Raw genomic sequence first — 24,396 nt, forward strand, 5'->3', positions numbered from 1 at the left:
GTGGCTGCTTTATAAGGTTATGAATTTCTGTTTTTCCAGGATTATGACGATGATATATGAAAACCGTTCAGCTTCGTCTCAGCCGAATATAGCTGGAAAGGCAAGGGAGAGAGACCGGAGGGAGAGATAAGGTAGGAGAAAAGACGGTCAATGATCGGAGACCACCAATCGACACTGGAGAGGAAAGGAATAAACCCTTAGAGGGTATTTGTCACTTTTCAAACTTTAAGTTGGAAGAAAATTGTAAGATCTTTAACCGTGAGAAAGAAAAATAATAAAACTTAAATTTTTTTTTATTAAATAGCGATTTCACCCCTAATCCTAACTAAGATTTTTAATATAAATTTGCTTATGGGTGCGTTTTTGAGTTTTTAAAAATTAAAAGAGGAAAGTTGGGATTTTACTATACCATCGGTGGAAATGAGTAATGTTTTTTAAAACCGGACCAGTGATCGAACCAATTGTCTTATTGGTTCATGATTTGACCGGTTCAACCAATTCAATCGAAAAATCGATCAGTTCAATATATTATCAAATTATGATAAATAAATTTTACTTAAAAATTTGTAAAAAAAAAAAATATACCCACACCTATGAAGATTAGAACATGTCTTTTTTAGTGAATAACAATTATTTGTTTGATTTCAATAAAACAATTAAAATAAAAAAGTTTCAATCTCATGACACAAAAAAAAAAAAACATAATTTCGTAAATTATTGCTTATAAAAAACATTTTAATGGATATAAAATATTTTTTTTAATTTTATTTTTAAACTTATTTTTCCTTACAAACTTTTAAAAATTCATCCAATCTAATAAAAATAATCAAATTACTTAAAAATAATTAAAAATTTAAAAAATACTTTAAATTTAGATCAAACCCGGTTTTGATCGATTCAATCCGATTTTGACCGGTTCAATAAACAAATAATTGTTTTATGTTAACCGGACTGGACTTAGAGTCAATTTCTGATTCAATTGGTTGAATCAATCAGTCTGATCCGATTTTAAAATCATTGGGAATAAGTCTTTTAATAGTACTGGTCAAATACAAAGTGTCAAGGAGAGAAAGAGCAAGAAAACTTGGTATGAGTAACAACATAAACCATTCAAATTAGTCAAAACGCGGATTCATGGATTCATCAAATACATTACCACTTAAACAATTCAGAGGTTTTCCTGAATAAACTCCACATCTACTAATGCAATAATTATCTTCACCGACAACCATCATAACCATAAGCATTGCAGCAAACATTTGGTAAAACCAACTTCCTGCACAGAAGAAAACATACATCTTCTCAAAAACCCATTCGCTTCAACTACCTTCCCCCTCACTGCTGGAATTTTCCACACATTTTGCGGCATTACCAGGAAAGTAGTCCTCTTCCCTTGGCACTTGCTAGTCCCTGTTCTTGGATTTCCCCATCGCTCTTGGAGCTGTACAACACATGAAAATGGATTTAAAGCATATTCAGGCTTGCTCATTAATCAAAATGTGTAATATAATATAAGTTACAATTATGTCAAACGGGCATCTCAAGGATCATTCATATGAAGAAAATTTCAAACAGCTAATGCTTAATCAGCTTAAGGATGCATGGTAACTCCACAGAATGAGAGATAACTCACACTCTGGTTGCAGTATCAGAGTTTAATCAGACTCATATTTAGGTGGGAAGTGGATAGTTGTAAAATAAGAGAGTGGACAGTTACGAGAGGAAGTGGGCAGTTATGGGCAACAACAAGAGGGTGAAACATAGACGATTATGAAAGCAGTTTATGGACGCAGGTAAGGGCAAGTATAAGAGAGTGATTTTGGAAGAAAAGAGAGAAAGGAATTTTTAGTTTTATTTGGACAGCCTTTGACTGAATGAAGGAGAGAGTTGGCTTCTCGAAAGCCAGTGGAAGTGGAGAGAATCCAGCCTCTTAAAAGCTAGACAAATTAGGAAAAGATTCTAGTCTATCAAAGGCCAGTAGAACTGTGTTTGGTTTCCATTTTTGCTCTTTGAAAATATTACAATTATTCAATATAAAAATTCTATTTTCCGTTTTGTTTTATTTGTGTTGTTTGGATTAAAGGATTTTTGGGTTCCCAAATTAGTATCATAGCAACTATGATTTCTGAATCTGGTGAGGATCAATCAAGTAAAGGATGAAATCAAAGAATGGATATTTGTCTAACAATTCACAGAAAAAAAGGACACCATAAAAACAACATGATTCTCAAAGCAAGGGTAATGTTAGAACTCATATTTCAGTGGGAAGTGGGCAGTTGTGAAATAGGAGAGTGGATAGTTATGAAATGTGGAGGTAGATGGTTATGAAAAACAGTTATAAAATGGGGAAGTGGGTAGTTATAAAGGCAATTATGGGCAAGAATAACTGTTGGAAACATGAGCAGTTATTAAGGCATTTTAGGGCAACCATAAAAGAGGGATCTCTAAAGGAATGAGAGAAAGGAAAAAATAGATTTTGTTTGGGCGAACTTTTGCTGATTGGGGGAATAAACTAGGCTCTCAAAAGCCAATGAAAGTGGAGAGAGTCTAGCCTCTCAAAAGTTAGATAAATTAGGTAGAGATTCTGGCCACTCAAAAGTTAGTATAATCTGTGATTAGCTTCTGCTTTCTTTTTTTTTAGTAACATAGCTATTATAGCATAAAAGCCTATCTTTTTGTTCCATTCTATTTGTGTTGTTTGGATTGATTGTAAAAGAGGGACAAATTTATTATTTTCTATATTTTACTACTATCAAACTTACATTGTACTTATAGGAATCCAACTTCTAATATTTGGAATATACATATATGTTATATAGCCTAAAAATGAACAAATAATCTGATTTCTTTCCCAAATCTAATAATTTCATCAAGATTTCTAACACTTTCCCTCAAGCTAATTAATAGATATCAATCATTCTCAACTTACTTGCACACAAAACAAAACCAAGTTTATGCAAGACCTTAGTAAGAATATCTATCTCTTGTGACTTAGTGGATACATAAGAGAGAGTGACAACCCATTGTCCTATCTTATACTTCTGAAATCTTTGTCGACTCATGTTTCATCCAATAATGTTTAATTAGATTTTGTGCTATGCTTATTGCTTTCTTTATTATCACTGAACAACTTCATAGGCTCTATCAAATAAATGTTTAACCTTGCCATCAACCTCTATATCCAAATAAGCTCAAGCGTTCCTCATGCTATAGCTATATTTTCATCTTCTACATTACTTTGGGCAACTACAAATTGTGTTTTTGCTTCTCCATGTAACCGAATTCCCCTAGACCTTCGTGCAGTACCCACCACTCTGTAGACTTGTAGACCTTCTGTAGTACCCAATTGTAGACTTGTTATCCTCAATAGCACCTGCCCAATCTACATCAGAGTATCTAACCAAATTTCCTTGAACAATAGTGGCTAGCGAGTATGTCGTTTTATAGTATCTCCATTGACTTCAAGGTATCTAGTCTACTGGCTTGTCATGAATATCCCAACGTATATCCTTCGTGTGATAGGGTTTTCTACAACATTCACACCATAAATATTTATCTTTGTTCAACTACCCTTGTGAAGTTTTCTCTATCGGGTTTGTTGTTAGTGCAGAATGAAAAATAATGTCATTGTTCAGTATTTTATGATGCATTACTCAGTCATCATGACATCTCTTGGTGATATTATAGAATAAATCCATTTCTTGCTAAAAAAATGATAGTGTGTTGAAATATTTTGTCACCATTATGTTTCCTTGACACACTCTAGGTTGCATGATGAAATTCAAATGAAAGATATTATCTAAGTCAGAGTATATATCTTGCATTGCTTCACACATCTCTTATATACTGTTACAAAACAAATATACTAGACCAATCTCAGCTCCATCAAATTTATCAACCAGGACATCACAGTTGAATTTTCTGCTTTCCACACTGTATATTTGAGATTTAATTACGGGCATGGGCATCACGCTGATCAGATAACCCATTTTTCCTCACTCTTTAATCATGAATAGGATGGATTGATACCTTTCTTGAAAATTTGATCTATTTAATTGGTGAATAGAGACTTTGTTAGGGTGAAGGTGTATGTCAAAAAGAAGGTAAAAAGAGGAAGAGTGGCAAGTAGCAGCCAAGTGGGAAAGGCAGAAGATAACACAGCAGGTCGTGAGAGTCTTTCAAATCAAAGTAGCAGGAATTATTTGATCTTGGGGAATTCAAATGATGAGGTGGCAGACAAGAGGCAGAGAAGTGGGAGAGTAGATATAGACTTGGAGGAGGGAAGTATGGAGCAGTTTTTTGTGGAAGATAGATAGGAAGGGAGAGTACAGCCTCTCGAATAGCTGTGTGGAAAGGGCAGTTGAGTTGGTAAGGTTATTGTGGAAAGTTGTTATTTTGGGTGAACAATCTCTTCTTAATGTAAATTTTGGAAATCCATATTGTAATGCACAAGAACTTTTCCATTTTTTTGTAATGAATTCTTATTGTAATGCACATGTACTCTTCCATTTTTGTAATCAAATTCTATTGAATGAAAGTAATACAGATCTGATTGTTCTGTTACATTGAGTGATTTGTATTTTATTGTTTTATTGATTACTATCTCCATTACATTGTGTGTGGTGCTGCTATTCTGAGACTGCCACCAATTGGAACTGCTTCTTGGGTAACACTGCTTTGTTAGATTGGAAACTTCTCACTCTCCAAGTCTATATCATATTGGTATCAGAGCATGATTCGGATGGAGTCGGAATTAACCTTGGTAAAGGAAGAGATGGAGGTCATTCAATTGGAGCTGAGAGACAGTAACGTCAGGATGGAAAAGATGGAATCCAATATGGAAACCATCAAGGAATTCTTAAGGGAGATGAGGGAAGCAACTATCTCACGAGAAAGTCACAATAAAGGGAAGACATCGATGGGAACCAACCCAGCTTCGACGAACGCTTCTCTACCATGAGAATCAACGATGCCATCTCTTAAAATGACTGAGGAGGTAAACACCGGGGAAGGGGAAATTAATGAGTTAGAAAGAGAAGAAAGAGTGATGGGGGGAGGTAATAAAAGGGATCTCCAATACAGGCGGTTAGAGTTGCCGCTCTTCGACGGCGAGAAAACGCTGGATTGGATATCTAAAGTTGAACGTTACTTTCAGATCAATGGATTATCAGAGCGAGAGAAGTTGACAGCGGCTGGGATTAGTATGGAAGGGGATGCTTTACACTGGCTACAGTGGCGGAGAAGCATCACTCGTTTACAGGTTAGAAGACATTTAAGCAAGAAGTGTTGGAACAGTTTCCACCTCCTGACGAGCGCATGGCAGAAGAAGAGCTTTTCGCTCTACGACAAACAAGATCAGTACAAGAGTATCGCAACAGATTTAAATTACTTTCTGCAACCGTCGACAATCTCACAGAAGACACCATGAAAGTTATCTTTATGAATGGCCTTCTAGAGGAAATTCGATCGGAAGTGAAGATGTTTCATCCTAGGACGTTGATAGAAATGATGACTTGGGCAAGGCAAGTGGAGAAGAAGAATCAAATCATTGATGAGAAAAATGTGCTTCGTCCAGGAAGAAGTAGTCACAGAAACCAAGCACAGATGACTTGACCCACATACACCTCACAATCCGACCCGATCTCAAATTCACCCAACCTTTACCCACCAATCTCAATCTCCAAGCCCAGTGTTTCCATCAACCCAGCCCCAACCCCAGCCAATTTTCACCAACCCAACACCAAGAACCCAATCAGCCCTACTATGAATCCACCTACTAGCCTAACCCGTTCCCTAAATGAAACCCGCACGTCCCCTTATAACAAAACAAACCCGCCTTCAACACATACAGGCACCCATTTGCATTCAACAGGGGCATCTTATTCCTTCCCTAGGTCGAGCAATTTTTGATGACTCTCAGATGAAGAATTTAAATCTAAAGTAGAAAAGGGACTTTGCTTTCGTTGTGATGAAAAATTTGCTCCGGGCCATCGCTACAGATTCCGCCAATTAAGAGTTATGATAGCTAGAGAAGAGGAAGGAGAAAGCGACATAGGTGAGGCAGTAGAGGGTGAACCTTTAAAGGAAATGCCAGAAGAATAGTAGCTCGGTGGTAAGGATTGATTCGCCCTGAACTATGAAATTATTGGGGAAAATCAATGACAGAGAGGTAGTGATTTTGGTGGACAATGGAGCCACTCATAATTTTCTTTCTAAGACATTAGTGCAAGAGTTGGGTTTGGCGGTCCAAACGGCAAAATATTTTGTGGTATTGGGTGATGACCGAAAGATTCAGAGAGTGGGGCATTGTGAAGGAGTGGAGCTGTTGTTGTCAGGGCTTTCAATGCAACTGAATTTTCTTCCTTTCCCATTAGAAGGGGTAAATGTTATTCTGGGGGTTGAATGGTTGAAGAAATTAGGAGAGGTCAAAATTAATTGGAATAATCTTCACATGAAATTTTAGTGGGAAGGCAGGAGGGTGGAACTAATAGGGAATTCTTCTCTTGTTAAATTGGAAACTTCTCTTAAGACTGTATGTAAATTGATGAGCGACAGAGGTCATGGATTTTGGGTTGAGTTGGCTACAATGACTGAACATGAAGGCACTGTGAAACTTGTTGAAAGTCCAGAAATTACCAAAATTTTGTGGGATTTCAAAACTATTTTTAAGGAACCTCCAGTGCTCCTACCGCATAGGAGCCACGACCATGCTATCCGATTATTGCCTAGCTCCCAACCTCCGAATCTGCGACCTACAGCTACCCATATTATTAGAAGAATGAGATTGAAAAAATAGTGAAAGAAATGCTAGCTGCAGGGGTTATACGACCAAGTGTGAGTCCCTTCTCCAGCCCTGTGATTTTAGTCCGAAAAAAGGATAGGGGATGGCGGCTCTTCGTCAATTACCGAGCACTCAATCACATAACCATTCCAGACAAGTTTCCGATTCCCACCATTGATGAATTATTGGACAAGCAATAAGTTAGACTTAAGGTCGGGATATCACCAAATAAGAGTTCAAGATGAAGACGTTGAAAAAACGACCTTTCGAACTCACGAAGGGCACTATGAATTTATGGTCATGTCGTTTGGGCTAACAAACGCCCCAATCACCTTCCAAAGCTTAATGAATGAGATTTTCAAACCCCATCTACGAAGATTTGTCCTTGTTTTCTTTGATGACATATTGGCTTACAGTAGGAGTTTACAAGAGCATTTGAAGCATTTAAGGATCATTTTACAACTACTATAGGATCACGGGCTGGTGGTAAACAGAAAAAAATGTTTGTCTGGGCAGAATCGGATAGAATACTTGGGGCATATCGTTTCCAAAGAGGGGGTTGAAGCTGATCCAAGAAAAATAAAAGATATGGAGCTGTGGCCTGTTCCACATGACCAAAGAGATGTGTGAGGCTTTTTAGGATTAACGGGTTACTATCACAGGTTCGTAAAGGGTTACGGACGAATTGCCAAACCCTTAACAAATTTATTAAAGAAAAACGCCTTCTATTAGGGACCCAAAGCACAACAAGCCTTCGAAGCACTCAAGGTCACAATGATTACAGTCCTTGTTTTGGCCACTCTAGATTTTTCCAAACAATTTATAATCGAGACGGATGCATTCGGAGCAGGATTGAGAGCTGTCTTAACGCAAGAAGGCTAACCTATCGCATACTTAAGCAACGCCCTTTCGTTAAGAAATCATGGCAAATTGGGGTATGAGAGAGAATTAATGACAATAGTCTTGGCCTTTCAGAAATGGCACCATTACCTTCTCGGGAGGCATTTCAAAATTCGAACGAATCAAAAGAGCTTAAAATTCCTGACAGAGCAAAAGATCACAGGTCATGAGCAACAAAAATGGCTAGTAAAAATGTTAAGATTTGATTTTGAAATTATATATCATCCTGGATGCGAGAACAACGCTGCTAATGCCTTGTTGAGGAACCCAAAGTTTTCTTCAGAAATTGCAACAGTGACAGTGGTTCAAATGGAAAGAGCCGACAGCATGCAACATGAAGTAGAAAAGGACGAAAAACTCCAAGGTATTACTCATGATTTGTTATCTAACCTACCTCCCACGTTGGCTACTCTTTGAGAGTATGAAAGCTGCTGTATAAAAGCAGGCTAGTGGTGCCTAAAAATTTCAGGTTTATCCCTTCCTTCATCACTGAATTTCACTCCTCATCTTATGGAGGCCATGCTGGTTTTTTTAAAACTTATAAAAGGTTCAATTCAGTTCTATATTGGGAAGGTATGCAAAGGGATGTCAAGGATTTTGTGGCCAAATGCGATGTTTGTCAAAGGATGAAATATGAAGTTGTCTCCGGCAGGTTTACTGCAACCATTACCAATCCCAGCAGACATGTGGGAAGACTTGTTTATAGATTTTATCGAAGGCCTTCCAAAGGTTAAAGGGATGAGTGTAATTATGGTGATTTTAGATAGACTAACAAAATACAGGCATTTTATGACCCTACGACACCTTTATAATGCCAAGGATGTAGCAGAGATGTTTATACGGGAGGTGGTTCGCCTCCATGGATTTCCAAGGACAACTGTTTCAGACCAAGATCGTATTTTTCTAAGTAACTTTTGGACAGAAATTTTTAAGGCTGTTAGAACCATTTTAAAATATAGCACAGCCTACCATCCTCAAACGGATGGCCAAACCGTGGTCGTAAACCGCTGTTTAGAGACGTATCTTCGTTGCTTCTCTTCGAGACAGCCCAAAAATTGGCCTAAGTGGCTAGCATGGGCTGAATATTGGTACAATATGTCCTTTCACAGCTCAATCGATATGACTCCTTTTAAGGCAGTCTATGGAAGAGATCCTCCTCTTCTGAGATGGGTAAAAGAGGAATCAAGGATGGAAGCAGTGAATGCCATGATCAAGGAGAGGAATCTAATTTTGGATGAATTAAAAACCAACTTACACATGGCTCAAGAAAGAATGAGGAAGGCAGCCAATAAACATCGGAAGGACATCAAATTTCAAGTTAGTGAATGGGTTTTCCTTAAGCTATAGCCCTATCGGTTTCGTTCGTTGGCTTCTCGCCCCAATGAGAAGCTCAGTCCCCACTTTTATAGGCCATTCGAGGTGGTTCAAAAAATAGGCACCGTGGCCTATAAACTGAAATTACCTGAAGGTACAAAAATACACCCTGTTTTTCACATCTCTCAGTTGAAGAAGCATCTTGGTTCTGCCTTACTTCATCAACCATTACTAGATTGTCTCAGTGAGGAATTGGAGTTGTAGGTTCAACCAGAAATAGTATTGAATTATAGATATTCCGAGTAGGGTGATTTGGAATTACTAACAAAATGGCGAGGATTGCCGAACTACGAAAATTCATGGGAGTTATATAATAATCTCAAACACCATTTCCCTGCAAGGTGCCTCTTGATGGGAAGGGCAATGTTAGGGTGAAGGTGTATGTCAAAAAGAAGGTCAAAAGAGGAAGAGTGGCAAGTAGCAACCAAGTAGGAAAGGCAAAAGATAACCCAGCAGGTCGTGAGAGTCTTTCAAATCAAAGCAACAAGAATTATTTGATCCTGGGGAATTCAAATGATGAGGTGGCAGACCATGAGTGGTAGACAAGAGAAGAAGTGGGAGAGTAGATATATACTTGGAGGAGGGAAGTATGGAGCAATTTTTTGTGGAAGATAGATAGGAAGGGAGAGTACAACCTCTCGAATAGCTATGTGGAAAGGGCAGTTGAGTTGGTGAGGTTATTGTGGAAAGTTGTTATTTTGGGTGAACAATCTCTTCTTAATGTAAATTCTAGAAATCCATATTGTAATGGACAGGAACTCTTCCATTTTTTTGTAATGAAATCTTATTGTAATGCACATGTACTATTCTATTTTTGTAATCAAATTCTATTAAATGAAAGTAATACAAATCCGATTGTTCTGTTACATTGAGTGATTTGTATTTCACTGTTTCATTGATTACTATCTCCATTACATTGTGTGGTGCTGCTATTCTGAGACTGCTACCAACTAGAACTGCTTCCTAGGTAGCACTGCTCTGTTGGATTGGAAACTTTTCACTCTTCAGGTCTGTATCAAACTTGAATTGAACCACTATTAACTAAACTAGAGGAATTTTGAAAACTAGGTTGTTAGGCTTGGACCAATTATTGTCAACAATGAAGACACCATATGGAAAATAGAGATGGCATAAGATTGGTTATTTTTGGCGAGAATGATGGTAAACTAGATGTTGTTAGTAGGCTTTTCTATGAACAAACTAGTTGTCAATCAGTTTCCAACAGTTTCTATGATCATGAATATTCGTTGATGGATTTCCAGCATGATTTTTGACCAAGGGTTGCAAATCAACACTTCTTGAAGGTAGATTGACACATTTTGAGGCAAATCGATACTTTTTTTTAGGAGGTGACTAGTTTATAATTAGTTTCCAATGAAGTTTGTCCCTTCTTCAGTGATTTTGAACTTGTTGATAGGTTTCTAATAGTTGGTGTAGACAATCAACGTCTTCTGTGATGATTGAGATGATCTTTGACAAAGTCTTGTGCCTTTTTTAGGTGATTTTGCACTTCCAGATAGATTTTGTTAGGATCTCAAGTGCAAGGTATGGGACTTGGATCCCACATTGGAAAGTATGAGCAACTGATGTAGGGTTTATATGACCTTGGACTCTCCCATCTCAATAACTAGCTTTTGAGGTGTGGTTCTCCTAAGGTTAATATCATTTGGTATCAGAGCATGACTAGAATGGAAAGCCGGGTGGAAGGAATTGAAATAGAGATAGCTGGAATGAAAGAAAGAATGGAAGAGATGAGTCGATCGATGATTAGGATGAATAAGGTGATGAACAATAGGATAAGAGGTGTGGAGGCCAACATAGAATCCTTCCATGGCTACCTTCGTGAATTGAGGGATATCATTATTGGAAAGGAAAATGAAGACAAAGGTAAGGCACTAATGGGGTAGGAAGCGTCTCCTTCTTTCTCATCACCCCCCAAGAGGTGAATGCTTCTCCACCCTCGAGAGAAGAAAGTGTGTTAGGAGGAGAGGAGACCTCTTCAAAGGAGAGGCAAGAAGGAGACCCAGCATGTGAACACCGGGACAACCCTTATCGACGACTTGATCTTCCCGTTTTTAGTGGCGACGAAGCCTTAGAATGGATTTTTTTATGTGAGTGATATTTTGATGCCAACCACTTAAACGAAAAGGAACGCCTCACGGCGCGGAAGTATGTATGGAAGGTATTACACATGGGTGGTTGAAGCGGAGAGAAAATCAGAGGGAATTTTTAGTTGGGAGGAGTTTAGGAATGCAGTGTTGAAACGGTTTAGAGCAAGACATGAAAGGACTCCACCAAAGGAGCTTCTGGCACTCCAACAAACAGATTCTGTTCAGGACTACCGATGCAAGTTTGAGTTACTGTCGTCAACAGTGGATGATATGTTTAAGGAAACCCTCACTGATCTGTTTATGAACAGTTTGACTGGGAGATCCAAATGAAAACGAAGCTTTTTTATCCGAGACCTGGAAGAGGCGATGTAACGCGTGCTGAGGTAAAGGAGAAGAATGAAATCATAGAAGGGAGAATGGGACCCCAACCCGTAAAAACCCAACTGAAATACCCAAGCAGCCCAACCCATTACACCAACCCTATCATCTTAACCAATCTAGCAAACCAAAACCCAACCCAAGCCCAAAGTCAGTTGGCCTCTAGCCCAAGCACCCTTTTCCATCCAAACCCTAATAGAAATCATAACCCAACCCACCAACTCATGAACGGCCCAACCCGAAGCCAAGTAGACGCCCGTTCCTTTCTCCAAAATCGCAACACCTTTCACCCAAATGCATCAACTATTAGGTCACCAATTAATCCGAGTGCGTCGATAGCCACTATTCGATGAGACGGTGGCTCACGAAAATTGTCTGACGAGGAGTATCGAACAAAGGTAGAGAAGGGATTGTGTTTTCGTTGCGAAGTTTGTGTTTGGACATAGATGTCGCTACCAATAACTATGGATATTGATCGCTAGTGAAAATGAAAATTGGGAAGGGAACGAAGAGGAAGAAGAACCAGAGGCTATAGAAGAGAGAAAGATGGAGGCTACATTAAATTCGAGTTCAGTGGTGGGAATCAACACTCTGAAAACCATAAAAGTGCTAGGGAGCCACCCATAATTTTATCTCAGAAAGGTTAGTCAGCGAGCTTAACATTTCGGTGCGACTTGTGAGATTTATTGTGGTACTGGGGGATAATAGGAGGGTAAGTGGACTAGGCAGATGCGATGGTGTGGAGGTGTGTATTCAGGGGATTGTGATTATTCAAAATTTTATTCCATTTCAATTAGGAGAGGTTGATTGGCTTAGCAAATTAGGTGAAGTAAAAATAAATTAGAAGAACCAAACCATGAAATTTGTTATGGGCAGGAAGGCGAGTGGAAATAAAGGGGGACGTGTCACTAACTTGTCTGGAAACTTCTTTTAAACCTATGATGAAGTCTGTCTATAGGGGAGGAGAAGCTTATTGGATAGAACTAGGATCGGCAGAAGAGGATGGTGCCAGAGGGATTGATTGTTCTGCCCCTGGAGTGAGTGAATTACTGGAAGAATTCAAGTCTTTGTTCTCTAAACCCCACAGCGTTCCACCTTGACGTTCAAGAAACCTTGCCATACGTTTAATCAGTGAGGCTCAGCCACCAAATATTCAGTCATATCGTTACCCCTACTATCAAAAGGATGAAATTGAGAAAATTGTTTACGAAATGCTTGTGACGGGTATAATCAGGCCTAGTGTCAGTCCATTCTCAAGTCTAGTAATCTTAGTCAGAAAAAAAGATGGTGGGTGGCATTTTTGTGTCGATTATAAGGCATTGAACAAGGTTACTATCCCTGACAAATTTTCTATCTCGACTATCGATGATTTATTGGATGAATTGGTAAGAGCCAAGATCTTCAACAAGCTTAACTTAAAGGCAAGTTACCATCAAGTACAGATCTGAGAGGAGGATATAGAGAAGACGACATTTTGTACGCACGAAGGGCACTATGAATTCCTTGTCATGCCCTTTGGCCTCTCGAACGCTCCAGCCACTTTTCAAAGTGTGATGAATGAAATTTTCAGACCTTACTTACGTAAGTTTGTTTTGGTATTTTTTGACAACATACTCGTATACAGCAAAAATCTTCAGGATTATCTCAAGCATCTGAGGAAAGTGCTGAAACTTCTACAAGAACACAATTTTGTGATCAATAAAAAAAATGCTCTTTCGGGTATAGGAGAATTGAGTACTTAGGACACATTGTATCCAGAAAAGGAGTGGAAGCCAACCCCAAGAAAATTGAAGACATGCAAAATTGGCCTGTACCGACGGATTTGGGGAACTGAGAGGATTCCTGGGGCTAACAGGGTATTACCGAAGATTTGTTAAAGGTTATGGAAGGATTGCAAGCCCTCTTACGAGTCTTCTAAACAAGAATGTTTTCAAGTGAAACGCAGAAGCACAAAAAGTTGAAAGATGCCATGATTTCTATACCTGTTTTGGCCATGCCAAACTTCTCTAAAGAGTTTGTGGTGGAGACCGATGCCTCAGAAAGTGGTTTAGGTGCGATGCTCATGCAAGAAGTGAGACCCATAGCATTCTTAAGCAAGGCTTTGTATTACGAAATCAAGAAAAGTCGATATATGAGAGAGAGTTTATGGCTATTGTGTTGACTTTTCAAAGATGGAGACATTACCTCTTAGAGAGACATTTTAAGGTGAGGACTGACCAGAAGAGTCTGCGTTTTCTCACAGAACAACGTGTAATTGGCCATGAACAACAGAAATGGGTGGTTAAGATGTTAGGATTCGACTTAGAAATTGTATACAATCCTGGATGTGAGAACAAAGCAGCAGATGCTCTTTCCAGAAAACCATAATTCAGCAAAGAAATTAGAGCAATCTCAGTGGGGCTAGTGGCAGAAACTGAAGATATTCAACAAGAGGTATTGTAGGATGAAAAACTCCAACGACGTATTCAAGGACTTCTAAGTCAACAGCCTGAGCATTAAGGTTACTCACTTAGAAATGACAACCTCTTACACAAAGGACGTATTGTCCTGCCAAAAGGATCCAAACTCATCCCATGATTCATCCAAGAATTTCATGCCTCTCCATATGGGGGGCATTCTGGATTTTTCAGGACTTATATGAGTGAAATCAATTTTATTTTGGAAAGGAATGAAGAAGGATATCAAGAAGTTTATGCGGAATGTGGTGTGTGTCAAAGGGTGAAATATGAAGTAGCCTCTCCAGCAGCCGGATTACTTCAACCATTAACAATTCCGACAAATATATGAGAAGATCTTTCGATAGATTTCATTATTGGGTTATCGAAGATCAAGGATATAGACACGATACTAGTGGTGATTGATCGTCTCATGAAGTATGGCCATTTTCTTGTCGTTCGACATCCATACACAACCAAGGAGATTGCTAAAGTCTTTGTGAAAGAAATAGTGCGCCTTCACAGCTTTCCAAAGACCATTATAACTGACAGGGATCGCGTTTTTATGAGTCATTTCTGGTTAGAATTATTTAAGGCAGCAGGAACCACTTTAAAGTTTAGTTCGGCATACCATCCTCAAACGGATGGGCAAACCAAGGTTGTCAATCGAAGTCTCGAAGATTATCTCTGCTGCTTTTGCCTAGGACAACACAAAAAAAAGACAAAATGGTTGATATGGGCTGAGAAAAAAGATAATTCCACATTTCAGCTGCAGTTCTGAAGGGTCGAAGATTCAAGATGATGTTGGATTCCACAGATCCTAGAATCCATGCCATGATTTGAGCATCCTTGACTTCCCACTTGGAGTGCTCATCCTTGTCTTTGTCTTTGTCAGGTGCAGGTTTGCTGCCATCAATGTGACCCCATAGATCTTTGCCTTTGATGAATATCTTGAAGTGAAATGCCAGGCTGAGTAGTTTTTGCCATTAAAACGAATCAAGAAGACATCATACTTGTCTGAAGACATGAGGCTGAGATAACTTGATCAAAATAACTAAGAGCAAAGGACTGAACTAGGACTGAGTTGGATTTAAGACGAAGAGACACAGGAGAATTTAGAACCGAAGCTCTGATACTATGATAATCTTAGAAAGTTTTGAGCAAAAACTGGTCTCCCCCTCTTTGAGAAGAATGCCCATTATATATTATGAATACAAGCTGAAATTTAGTTCTAAAAAATAGCTAAACTACCATATACAAATCTGTCTAAAAATAGCTTACAGCTAGTATATCCTAAATAAGGAAAATATAAAGAATTTACAACAATAATTACAGCTGTACAAGGTATAAAGTTTGCCATAGAATCTGCCACAGAATCACCCATAGAATGACATAGAATCAGCCACAGAATGGCATAGAATCTGCCACAGAATCAGCCATAGAATGACATAAAATCACCATAAAATGAATGACATAAAGTCAGCCATAAAATGAATGGCATAAAATCAGCCATAAAATCTGCTAGCCTTGAATGACCAGCTAATTCCTTTGACACTCACAACTTAAAAGACAAGTGGTATCCAAAACAATCTGCCGAGATCTACCAGATTGCTTAAATGAAGAAGGTGAATTAGAAGCACTACTTGAAGGAGTGGTAGCTCACAGATACAATCGACAAGGAGAATTGAAGCTATTAATTAAGTGGAAGAAATTGCCTGCTTGTGAAAATTCTTGGGAGCTTTAACATTGCACGTTGAGGGCAAGGTGCCACTTGATAGGGAGGTTAATGTTAGGGAAAGAGTCTACGTGAGGAAAAGGGGAAAGAAGAGAGATGCAAAAGAGTTGGCACGTGGCAGAACTTCAAAGGAGCGACAGGCAACAGACAAACAAGAAATATCAATTTGCAGGCAACCACAATTCGGGACTACTATGATTGTCAATACTGAGGTGGCAGCTGAAAAAAGGTACAGGCAGTTGGAAGAGGGAATAAAAGAAATGAGGCAGGAGGAGAGAAGGGAGAGGAGAAAATAGAAAAAGAAGCAGAGAAGGAGAGCCCAACCTCTCGAATGCTAGTGATGGAGTCCGAAGCTTAGAATTTCTTTCACTTGTTTAGTTTGTCTGGTTATTTTATTACTATTGAGTCGGTTTGTAAGAGAAAACAAAAGTATATTCAGAAATCCGTTGATATTATTATTACTAGTGTTTCAGATACACTCAGAAATCTAAATTTATCATTCTGTTTTAATACAACTTTCCTTATAACTATTATTGTTATATTGCTCTTGTATCTACTTCCGTCTAGCCATTGTGACAACACCATATACATCAACATATAGCTTCCGAGCCGCTTACCAGAACTTGACACCAGGTACCTATCATTTGGTATCAGAGCCATCACTATGTCTCCCAGTTGTAATTGTGCGACGCAGGTGGTGACACCAGCATAGCAGTGTTCGCCTGGGGCTAGCAGGGAGCTAGCGCACAGCCAGCCCGTGTAGGCATCGGGGCTGCGGAGCGTGGTGGTATGTTAGGATCCCAAGTGCAAAATATGAGACTTGAATCCCACATTAAAAAGTATGAGCAACTAGAGTAGAGTTTATATGGTCCTAGCTCTCCCATCTCAATAGCTAACTTTTGAGATGTGATTCTCCTAAGGTTTGTATCAGATTCCCAGATTGGTATGAACATCCGATGATGTTTGTGACAATGTTTGAGGTCTGAAACCATGTTTAGATAACATTTCTAGGAATTTGACAGAACTTAGAGCCTAAGCTCTAATACCATGAAACGGAGACAATTTTATTGTTTTTTGTATATCCCTACTATTAGAATTATATCATACTTATGAGAATCCAATTTCCTATATTTGGAATATACATATATGTTATGTAGCCTAAAAATGAACAAATAAAAAATAACAATTGATTTCTTTCCTAAATCTAACGAAAAAATAATTTCCTAAGTCTAATGATTTCTTCAAAATTTCCAATAGATTGCTTGAAAGTTAAGAGACTTATGGTTTGCTAAAAAATTTCTTGGACGACTGAGGCCAGACAAAAAGGAATTAGTAAAAGATCTTACAACGAAACACCCATTCTCTAGATGGGATGAGAATTTCATGGAGGGAAAGAATGAAACTGAAATATAGCTTTGAGCTATCTTGTTTAAAAGATCAAGCCAATCAGAACATTATTGCACAACTGGATCTTTAGGACAACTGAAATCTAAAATTAGAAAATCACTTTAGCATCCAAATACATAAAACACCATCATTGGTAGTTAACAATCATTTTTGGGAAGTTAATGTCTTACATAAATAAGCTAGAATTCAGTTTAATTATTATTATTGCATTATTTTAAACAACATCAAGTCTTGCCATCTAAAGGCCACACAATCATCCTGCATTTAATCCTCCAACCTTTCAACAATATAATCCACTTTCCACATTTTACTAAGTGACCACAAGAATTGCATTTGAATTAGCATAATTTAATCTAACTGGAAAGATGCAATCTAGAGAATGAGGCATTGCATAAATTCACAACTCATTCATGAATTCACATAGACACAGACTAAAATGCTATTTAAATTCTGACCACCAAAGCAATAATGCAACTGCATATTCATCAAAATGGATCTCTGAGGAAAAAAGCATACCTAAGCCAATAGCATCAGAGCTCTTCATTATTTTCAGCTTCTTGCATGAATCTATAAACATGCTGGGACAAAATAACAGAAATTACAAGGAGTTAGAGCAGAGAGATGCACAAGGCAACATGAGGAAAAGAGACTTCATTACTAAAAAGTAGTAACATTGGTTTGAGTGAAATTAAATGAAAACATCAGCCTACTGAAGGAAGAATGCTATAACTACAATTATATCCGTTGAAAATTGATATACAAGTGATGCGAACAAGATCTTGTCTTGATGTGGCAGTATGTGATAAATATGTACAAGTCATCTTTAATTTTATCATGCTGACCTTCAAAATAATGTAGTAACTAAAATAATTTTAAAAACTAATTTTCAACATATTCAATCCATCATGACTTTGAAAGTAACACAGAAAAATGTGCTTATTAAAAATTGAGAATGAAGTTAGAGCTCGACAATCATTGAACTAGATAAAAACAAGTTTTGGTAATGTATGAAAAGTAAAAATTAGAGCATAATTCTGTGAGTTTATATGCCTATTACTTGAAGTAACAATGACAATGCACATAGAATTTCCCTGACTTCATTTGCATTGTTGATACTCTTATCTATTTATAATATTCCTGACTAAAATTCACACCAGGTAGCATATCGGTCTATAGCCAGTAGTTTACACAACATCAAAAGAGATTTCAAGGAGCAATTCCTCCCATGAAACCCCCAGAGATCCAATGACGCATTTATGAAGTTTAGATCCATGTCACGCGCACATCAAATAGTAGTTAAAATGAATTCGACAGTAGTGACACTTGTTATCTCAGTTCCCAGTATGGGGTTGCAACTTGCACAAAAAAATTAAATGTATAAAGAACCATAAAAAATTTTCACATTTATATTTAGGATATTAGATAACTCTCATTTGTGAATGAATACTATACATAAAACATGATTGTGTTTGAGGGAATTTCGTTGAATGAATCCATCCATAAACCCAGACCCCAGTAACCTTTGTAACCAAAGTGTCACGACAACATCCAAAGGTAACCTTTGGATTCTTAAGTAGGGAGCAAGGAGGAGCATGTAGGAATGTTGACCACTACAAAAGCCACTAGTGGCTAAGAGAAAGCAAGCAGCACCTTCAATAGGTTGAGCTAGGCGAAGCTTGAAGAAGCGAGCCCCTAGCAAAGAAGGCCATTGCATGCTACCCTAGCTAGCCAGTGTTTTTCAGCTAACTATTATGTTAGTTATAGTGTGCCTTCCCTCCACTCACTTTGGAAAGATTTAGCAGTTGAAAAAAATACAAAGCTGATAAACCAACACTCAACAGGAATAAATAGAACAAAATAAAACAAACAGGAAAAGAGCAAAGTTCACAAGACATAACGATTTACACACTGGGATATATAATGAATGGATACATCAATGATCATGTATAACTATTAGATTAATAAATAACAATGATTTTCAATTAACTAAATCAGACAACTAAAATTCTAGGGCATAGTTACATTTCTCTCAAATGTTGCCCCAAAAGCTAACCAAGAAACAAAAGAGTTAAAATCTTCTATCATGTTCTGCAGTTTCCAAAGCCAAAGCTTGAATAGTAAATATCAGGGAAAAAAAAAGTTCATCCAGTAACAAATGTTGCAATACTTATTTCTAGCAAAAACCCTAGCAGTTTATATTATTTCAGACTCATAGAAAATAAAAAATAGTTTGATCTTAATCTACAATTAAATACGGAAAATTTAGACAATATCTGCATTGTTCATCTTCAAGTTTAAATGAATCACTGATAAAAAATGAAAATGAGCCACAAAAAAAAAAAAAAAAAAAAGATCTGACATTTGGTTTACAATGACTTGACCCTAAATATCTTCAGACTAATATCTAATATCTACTTATGATGATAGAGTCAAACCTAAAGCCCTATTACTGTGTTTAAAATTCTTAGGCAGCGCATGCTCATTCCTGCAAACCACACAAATTTCAATTATCAAGGCCAATCATCTGCATTTATGCATTGTTCATCCTCAAATTTGATCTTAATGTACAATTAAATATGGAAATTTTAGACTATATATGCATTGTTCATCCTCAAGTTTAACTGAATCAAGAATAGAAAATGAAAATGAGCCAAAAATTCAAAAAGATCATATATTTGGTTTACAATGACTTGACCCTAAATATCTTAAGACTAATATCTAATATCTACTTTAGATGATACAGTCAAACCTAAAGCCCTATAACCGTGCTTAAAATTCTTAAACAGTGTAAATCATTCCTGCAAACCACACAAGTGTCATTTATCATGGCCAATCACCTGCATTAGACACACAATGACAGGAAACCAAAGAACACTAACAGAAATGCATTAATTCTTCTACCGAACTATTAAATTTTTAATATATTCATCTTAGTGCAAGATTTCCCTCATCCAGATTTACTAAAATAAAATCTGTTGAACTTCAAGAGCACAAATCACCAATTCAAAAGATATCAAATTGAATCAAGCTACAAACCCCTCAAACAAACTTCAAGATAATAAACCAAATGGAGCTTTCACACAAACATGTCTGCATCATTTGGAATTCTAAGAAACAAGAAAGCAACAAAAGAAACATCACGCAGAAAACATAGATAAAGTATATCAAAGCTTACTCCCATGGCACATCCCCAACAAGCATCCAATCAGTATCCTTGTCTTCATATGTAAGCACATATTCTGATCCATGCAGCAGATCCTTCAACTTGTTCTCACTCAGCTTTTCCCTCCCAGGAGCCCCATGGGATCCACATTGACCTGAAATCATAACAGAAGTTTAGTAATAATTTACATGCAAGCATGGGATATTTTACTTCAACACAATAAACCAGCACTTCCAACATTACTAGTAGAAGATTGAGAAAACTGAAAAATCTTACCAATTGTAAAGCAACTGAACATCTTCTCAAGAGCAGAAGACAGTTCCCCGTAACTGGAGTAAGTTCTCAAATCTACCTTCCTCAAATAAGGTGCCCCGTCCATGCTGACTTTGACAAAAAGAGCACCTGGACAAGGCTTTCCATCAACTTCATCATTGTTCTTTGATGTGGTAGCCAAGGAATTCTTCCTAAATGATCTAATAGGAGGCCAACCAACAACCTGCGCCCTGCCATAATGTACAGGCAAACTTCATAACCCCAGATCAAAAGCATCATATTCTCGCACTACCACTGATTCCTTAATACCATTAAAGGGTCCACTTTCAGAAATTTATACTTACTTGGCAGCAGGTGTATTGTTGCTGTTATTAGAAGTAGCTACTTGGTTATGGCAGGTTCCATTGGCTGCACAAGGTCGTTCTGGCACTGCATTTGGAGCTGTCTCTTTCATTACTGGTTGCTGAGTCCCTGATGATCTGGTTGAAAGCTTCACATTCATACCTGAATTACCAGGAAACTTCCCCTGTGCAACAGATTGAGGTGATTCAGAATCAGGCCCGGCCACTTGAAGCATCCAGTTTTTTTCAGTGTAAACAGAACTTTTCACCTCTGAGAATCTGTCCATGGTGTCAGAGAATCCTCTTTTGTTTCCTGAAACAACATTCTTCTGTGATGTTGCACAGATTCCATCCTTAACAGGAAGCAATGGGAACAGCAGCATCTCATCAAACTTCTCTGCACTAATCAAAGAAAGCTTGGGAGCTCTATCAGGAGATTGGGATCCAGGGAGACCAAGTCTCAGCTCAGTAGCCTTGAAATTCAGCTTGTTCTTGCTGTCATCCAGCAAGCTAGAGGCTGCAGAGCTGTCAACTGAAGAACAGTCTGAAAAGCCCAGATAGTTGCTCCCTTTTAGCCCAGAAACATTTTGGGAAATACAGTCAGAGGGTGAAGAGGCTACTGACACATTGCTCTGCCCTTCCTCCTCAACGCCCAGCAGTGGTGGAGACATCAGACTTCAAAATTATCAAATACCACTGCTTAGATGGACATGACAAAGGTCAAATTACCATCTTCATGTCCAGGAAAATGTTTTCAATAAATTAGAAATACCAAAACAATTTTAAAAAATACACAAAAATACATATGCATGATCAGCTGAACAACCTATTTTCTTAATTTCCTAAGACAGGACTGAAACAGTTAGAATCCAACAAACAAAGTGATGTACCAAATGTTTAAAACAAATAAAGACTCAATAGCAAAACCAAAATTAAAAGATCATTGAGCCATAAGGAAGGCAGTAAAGAACATCGCATGGAAGTATTAAAATCAAACATGTAGTGAACATTTTGGAACTATTTCTTTCTTAACAAAAACAAAATTAATCTAAACAATCATTTTGACTCCACAATAAACTCCATACTGATAAGAAAAATCAATTATTAAACAAGGGCATGCAAAATAGCATCGACATTGTATCCAAATATCCACACAAAATGATTCAACTATTATTGACATTTTCCTTACAGTTAAAACTTTCATATTAGTAAATAAAATTAAAAAGAATAAACTGGTTAGCCTCCTAACATTGTGATATATATTCTCTTGCCGGAAAAATAGAGCTAAAAAATTAAAAGTGAAAGAAAACGAGAAGGCCAAATTTCCACATCTTATATATTAATAAATCCATATATATCTTTTAAACGAGTTAGATGTATCTACCTTAAAAACTAAATTGAGAGTAAACCGAAAATTGCATGCCTTGATTCATATAAGCAACTGTACATATCATTATTCATTTTTCTTTCCTTCTCTTCACTTTTCCAGCAACCAAACAACAACATAAAAATTCGAAAGATCCAAATGAGAATGTTAAGAAGGGAATAAACAAGTTCACAGAGAAATTCATAACAGAACTGAGCAAAAGATATATATTACACTAACGAACAAGATCTCAACTAAAATTTAAAAAGTTTACCTGAGAATGAAACGAAGCAAGTTAAGGAGATCGATCAACGCAGAAAAATTGAATTAAAAATTGCACAAATTGTATAGAAAGTAAACCAGAGAGTCACCGAGACACAGAGAAAGCTCTAGGTCGTTCCATTCAACAGAAAGCAACAAAAGCTTGCAGCGAGAAACTCGAAGCTGAGAAAAATAAAAAGAGGGAGTGGTAGAAAGATAATTAGATGCTAAAACTTGTCTTGTTAGATTAACAAATTTTTGGACCTCTTCGCCTTATACTGCGCTGATCTAGGAGAGGAAGGAATCCAATCAAAGCGGACGAGACGAATTGGTGAAAGAACAGCTGGGCCGTTTGAGAAAAGAAATATAGTTCTGTCGTAACTGTAGGTGGTATACGATGGAATTTTCAATTTGTTTTTATTTGGGAAATGAGAAAACGATTCGCAGTGTCAAATGTCTAATATACCCTTAGTTAATGAATTTAGTTGAAGCTGGTGAATTTTATAATATTAAGTCTTAATCATGTTTGTGGATAATGGTTACGCATTGACCAATGACAATTTTCCATCCGTGAAACGTTACGACTCACCTTTAAATCTTAGACAAATCAATTTCTAGCCATCGCTCGTACTTGTATTATATTAATTCAAATTTCGTATAAAAAATCCTTAATTTTAACTTAATTTAAATTCGAATTATAAGGAAAATTTTTAATCTAAATCTAATTTGTTAATATTTGAATTAACATGATTTAACTTAAATTAATGCAAAATAATATATTATTTTTATTTTCTAAAGTGTTTTTATTATTTTAGTTTCTTTATCAAATTATTCAAACTTATTATTCATAAAATATACAATATGATATTTTATTTTATTGGCAAATTATTTAAAAATTTACATACTATGACTTTTAAAATATATTAATACTCAGATTAATCAAATTAAATTCTTACTATTTAATAATAAAAATAAAATATTTAAATAAACATAAAAAATAATATAAGTAATTATAATTATAGAAACATGCAACCATATATAATTTATAAAGATTTCAAATTTTTGCTATAAAGATACAACATATAGTTATTATATGAATAAAACCTTTAAAATACGTTTATAATTTGATTAACCAAATCAATTTTTTTTTACTTAATAATAAAATAAAATATTTAAATAAAACTAAACAATAATATGAGTAATATAATTATTTAAGGATACAATTACGTACAATATATAGAGATTTCAATTGTTATTGATATTGTTTTTCAACATTTTTATAATTTATCTTTAACAAATTCTATTAAAATAATATTTCTTCAAAATATTCAAATCGATTTAGGTCGTACCGATTTTTTTCATGTAAACCATAACATTACTCAATTTAATTTTAAGTCGTGTCAGGCTAACTTGAAATAAATTTTTTGTCAAAAAACTCAACTTTATCCCGATATTTTTCATGTTGTGTCATGTTAAGTTAATGAGCTTATTGAAAATTGTTAACTCTAAATTTAGTGCTAAAAGACTTATTTCCACCCTAGGTTTAGTGTAAACCCAAACTCACACCATTAATTTTAAAAAATTCAAAAACCCACTCATTTGTTAAATTTTATTGTTACTATCAGGAGTAAAATTGTTATTTAGAAATTTTATTTAAGCTTATATTTTACGATTACCCTTAAGTTTTGAAATTTTTATTTATGGTTCATAACCTCATATTTTTCAGGTTTAAAAATTAACTTTCCACCCCCCCACCCCCAAGTCTAAGGTTGCAAACTCACATATTTTTCCACAGTTGCGGGTCTTTGGGGTGAGCCAACTTGCAAAATACTCAAGACCCATGATACAATCCTATATATATAGGGTCATGT

The 24,396-nt window shown here is 36.7% G+C and overlaps 1 protein-coding gene across 4 annotated transcripts; it reads right to left on the minus strand.

Moving 5' to 3' along the window:
• Positions 1 to 1,090: 1,090 nt before the first annotated feature.
• Positions 1,091 to 22,912, minus strand: LOC123199315 (auxin-responsive protein IAA9-like). Of its 4 annotated transcripts, XM_044614254.1 has the most exons (7): positions 22,539 to 22,912; positions 21,168 to 21,594; positions 20,902 to 21,083; positions 20,561 to 20,787; positions 20,297 to 20,438; positions 17,638 to 17,699; positions 1,091 to 1,441 (listed from the first exon to the last, which is right to left on the minus strand). In XM_044614254.1, the coding sequence occupies exons 2-7, from the start codon at positions 21,567 to 21,569 to the stop codon at positions 1,404 to 1,406; spliced, it is 1,053 nt and encodes a 350-aa protein (XP_044470189.1). In that variant the 5' UTR covers positions 21,570 to 21,594; positions 22,539 to 22,912; the 3' UTR covers positions 1,091 to 1,403. The 4 variants fall into 4 exon arrangements, with proteins under 4 accessions (XP_044470189.1, XP_044470188.1, XP_044470186.1 ...); XM_044614253.1 differs by having other exon boundaries at positions 20,902 to 21,573; positions 22,539 to 22,911; XM_044614251.1 differs by having other exon boundaries at positions 20,902 to 21,594; positions 22,539 to 22,911.
• Between the last annotated feature and the right edge of the window lie 1,484 nt (positions 22,913 to 24,396).

Source organism: Mangifera indica, chromosome 16 (assembly GCF_011075055.1).
Source record: "Mangifera indica cultivar Alphonso chromosome 16, CATAS_Mindica_2.1, whole genome shotgun sequence".
NCBI lineage: Eukaryota > Viridiplantae > Streptophyta > Magnoliopsida > Sapindales > Anacardiaceae > Mangifera > Mangifera indica.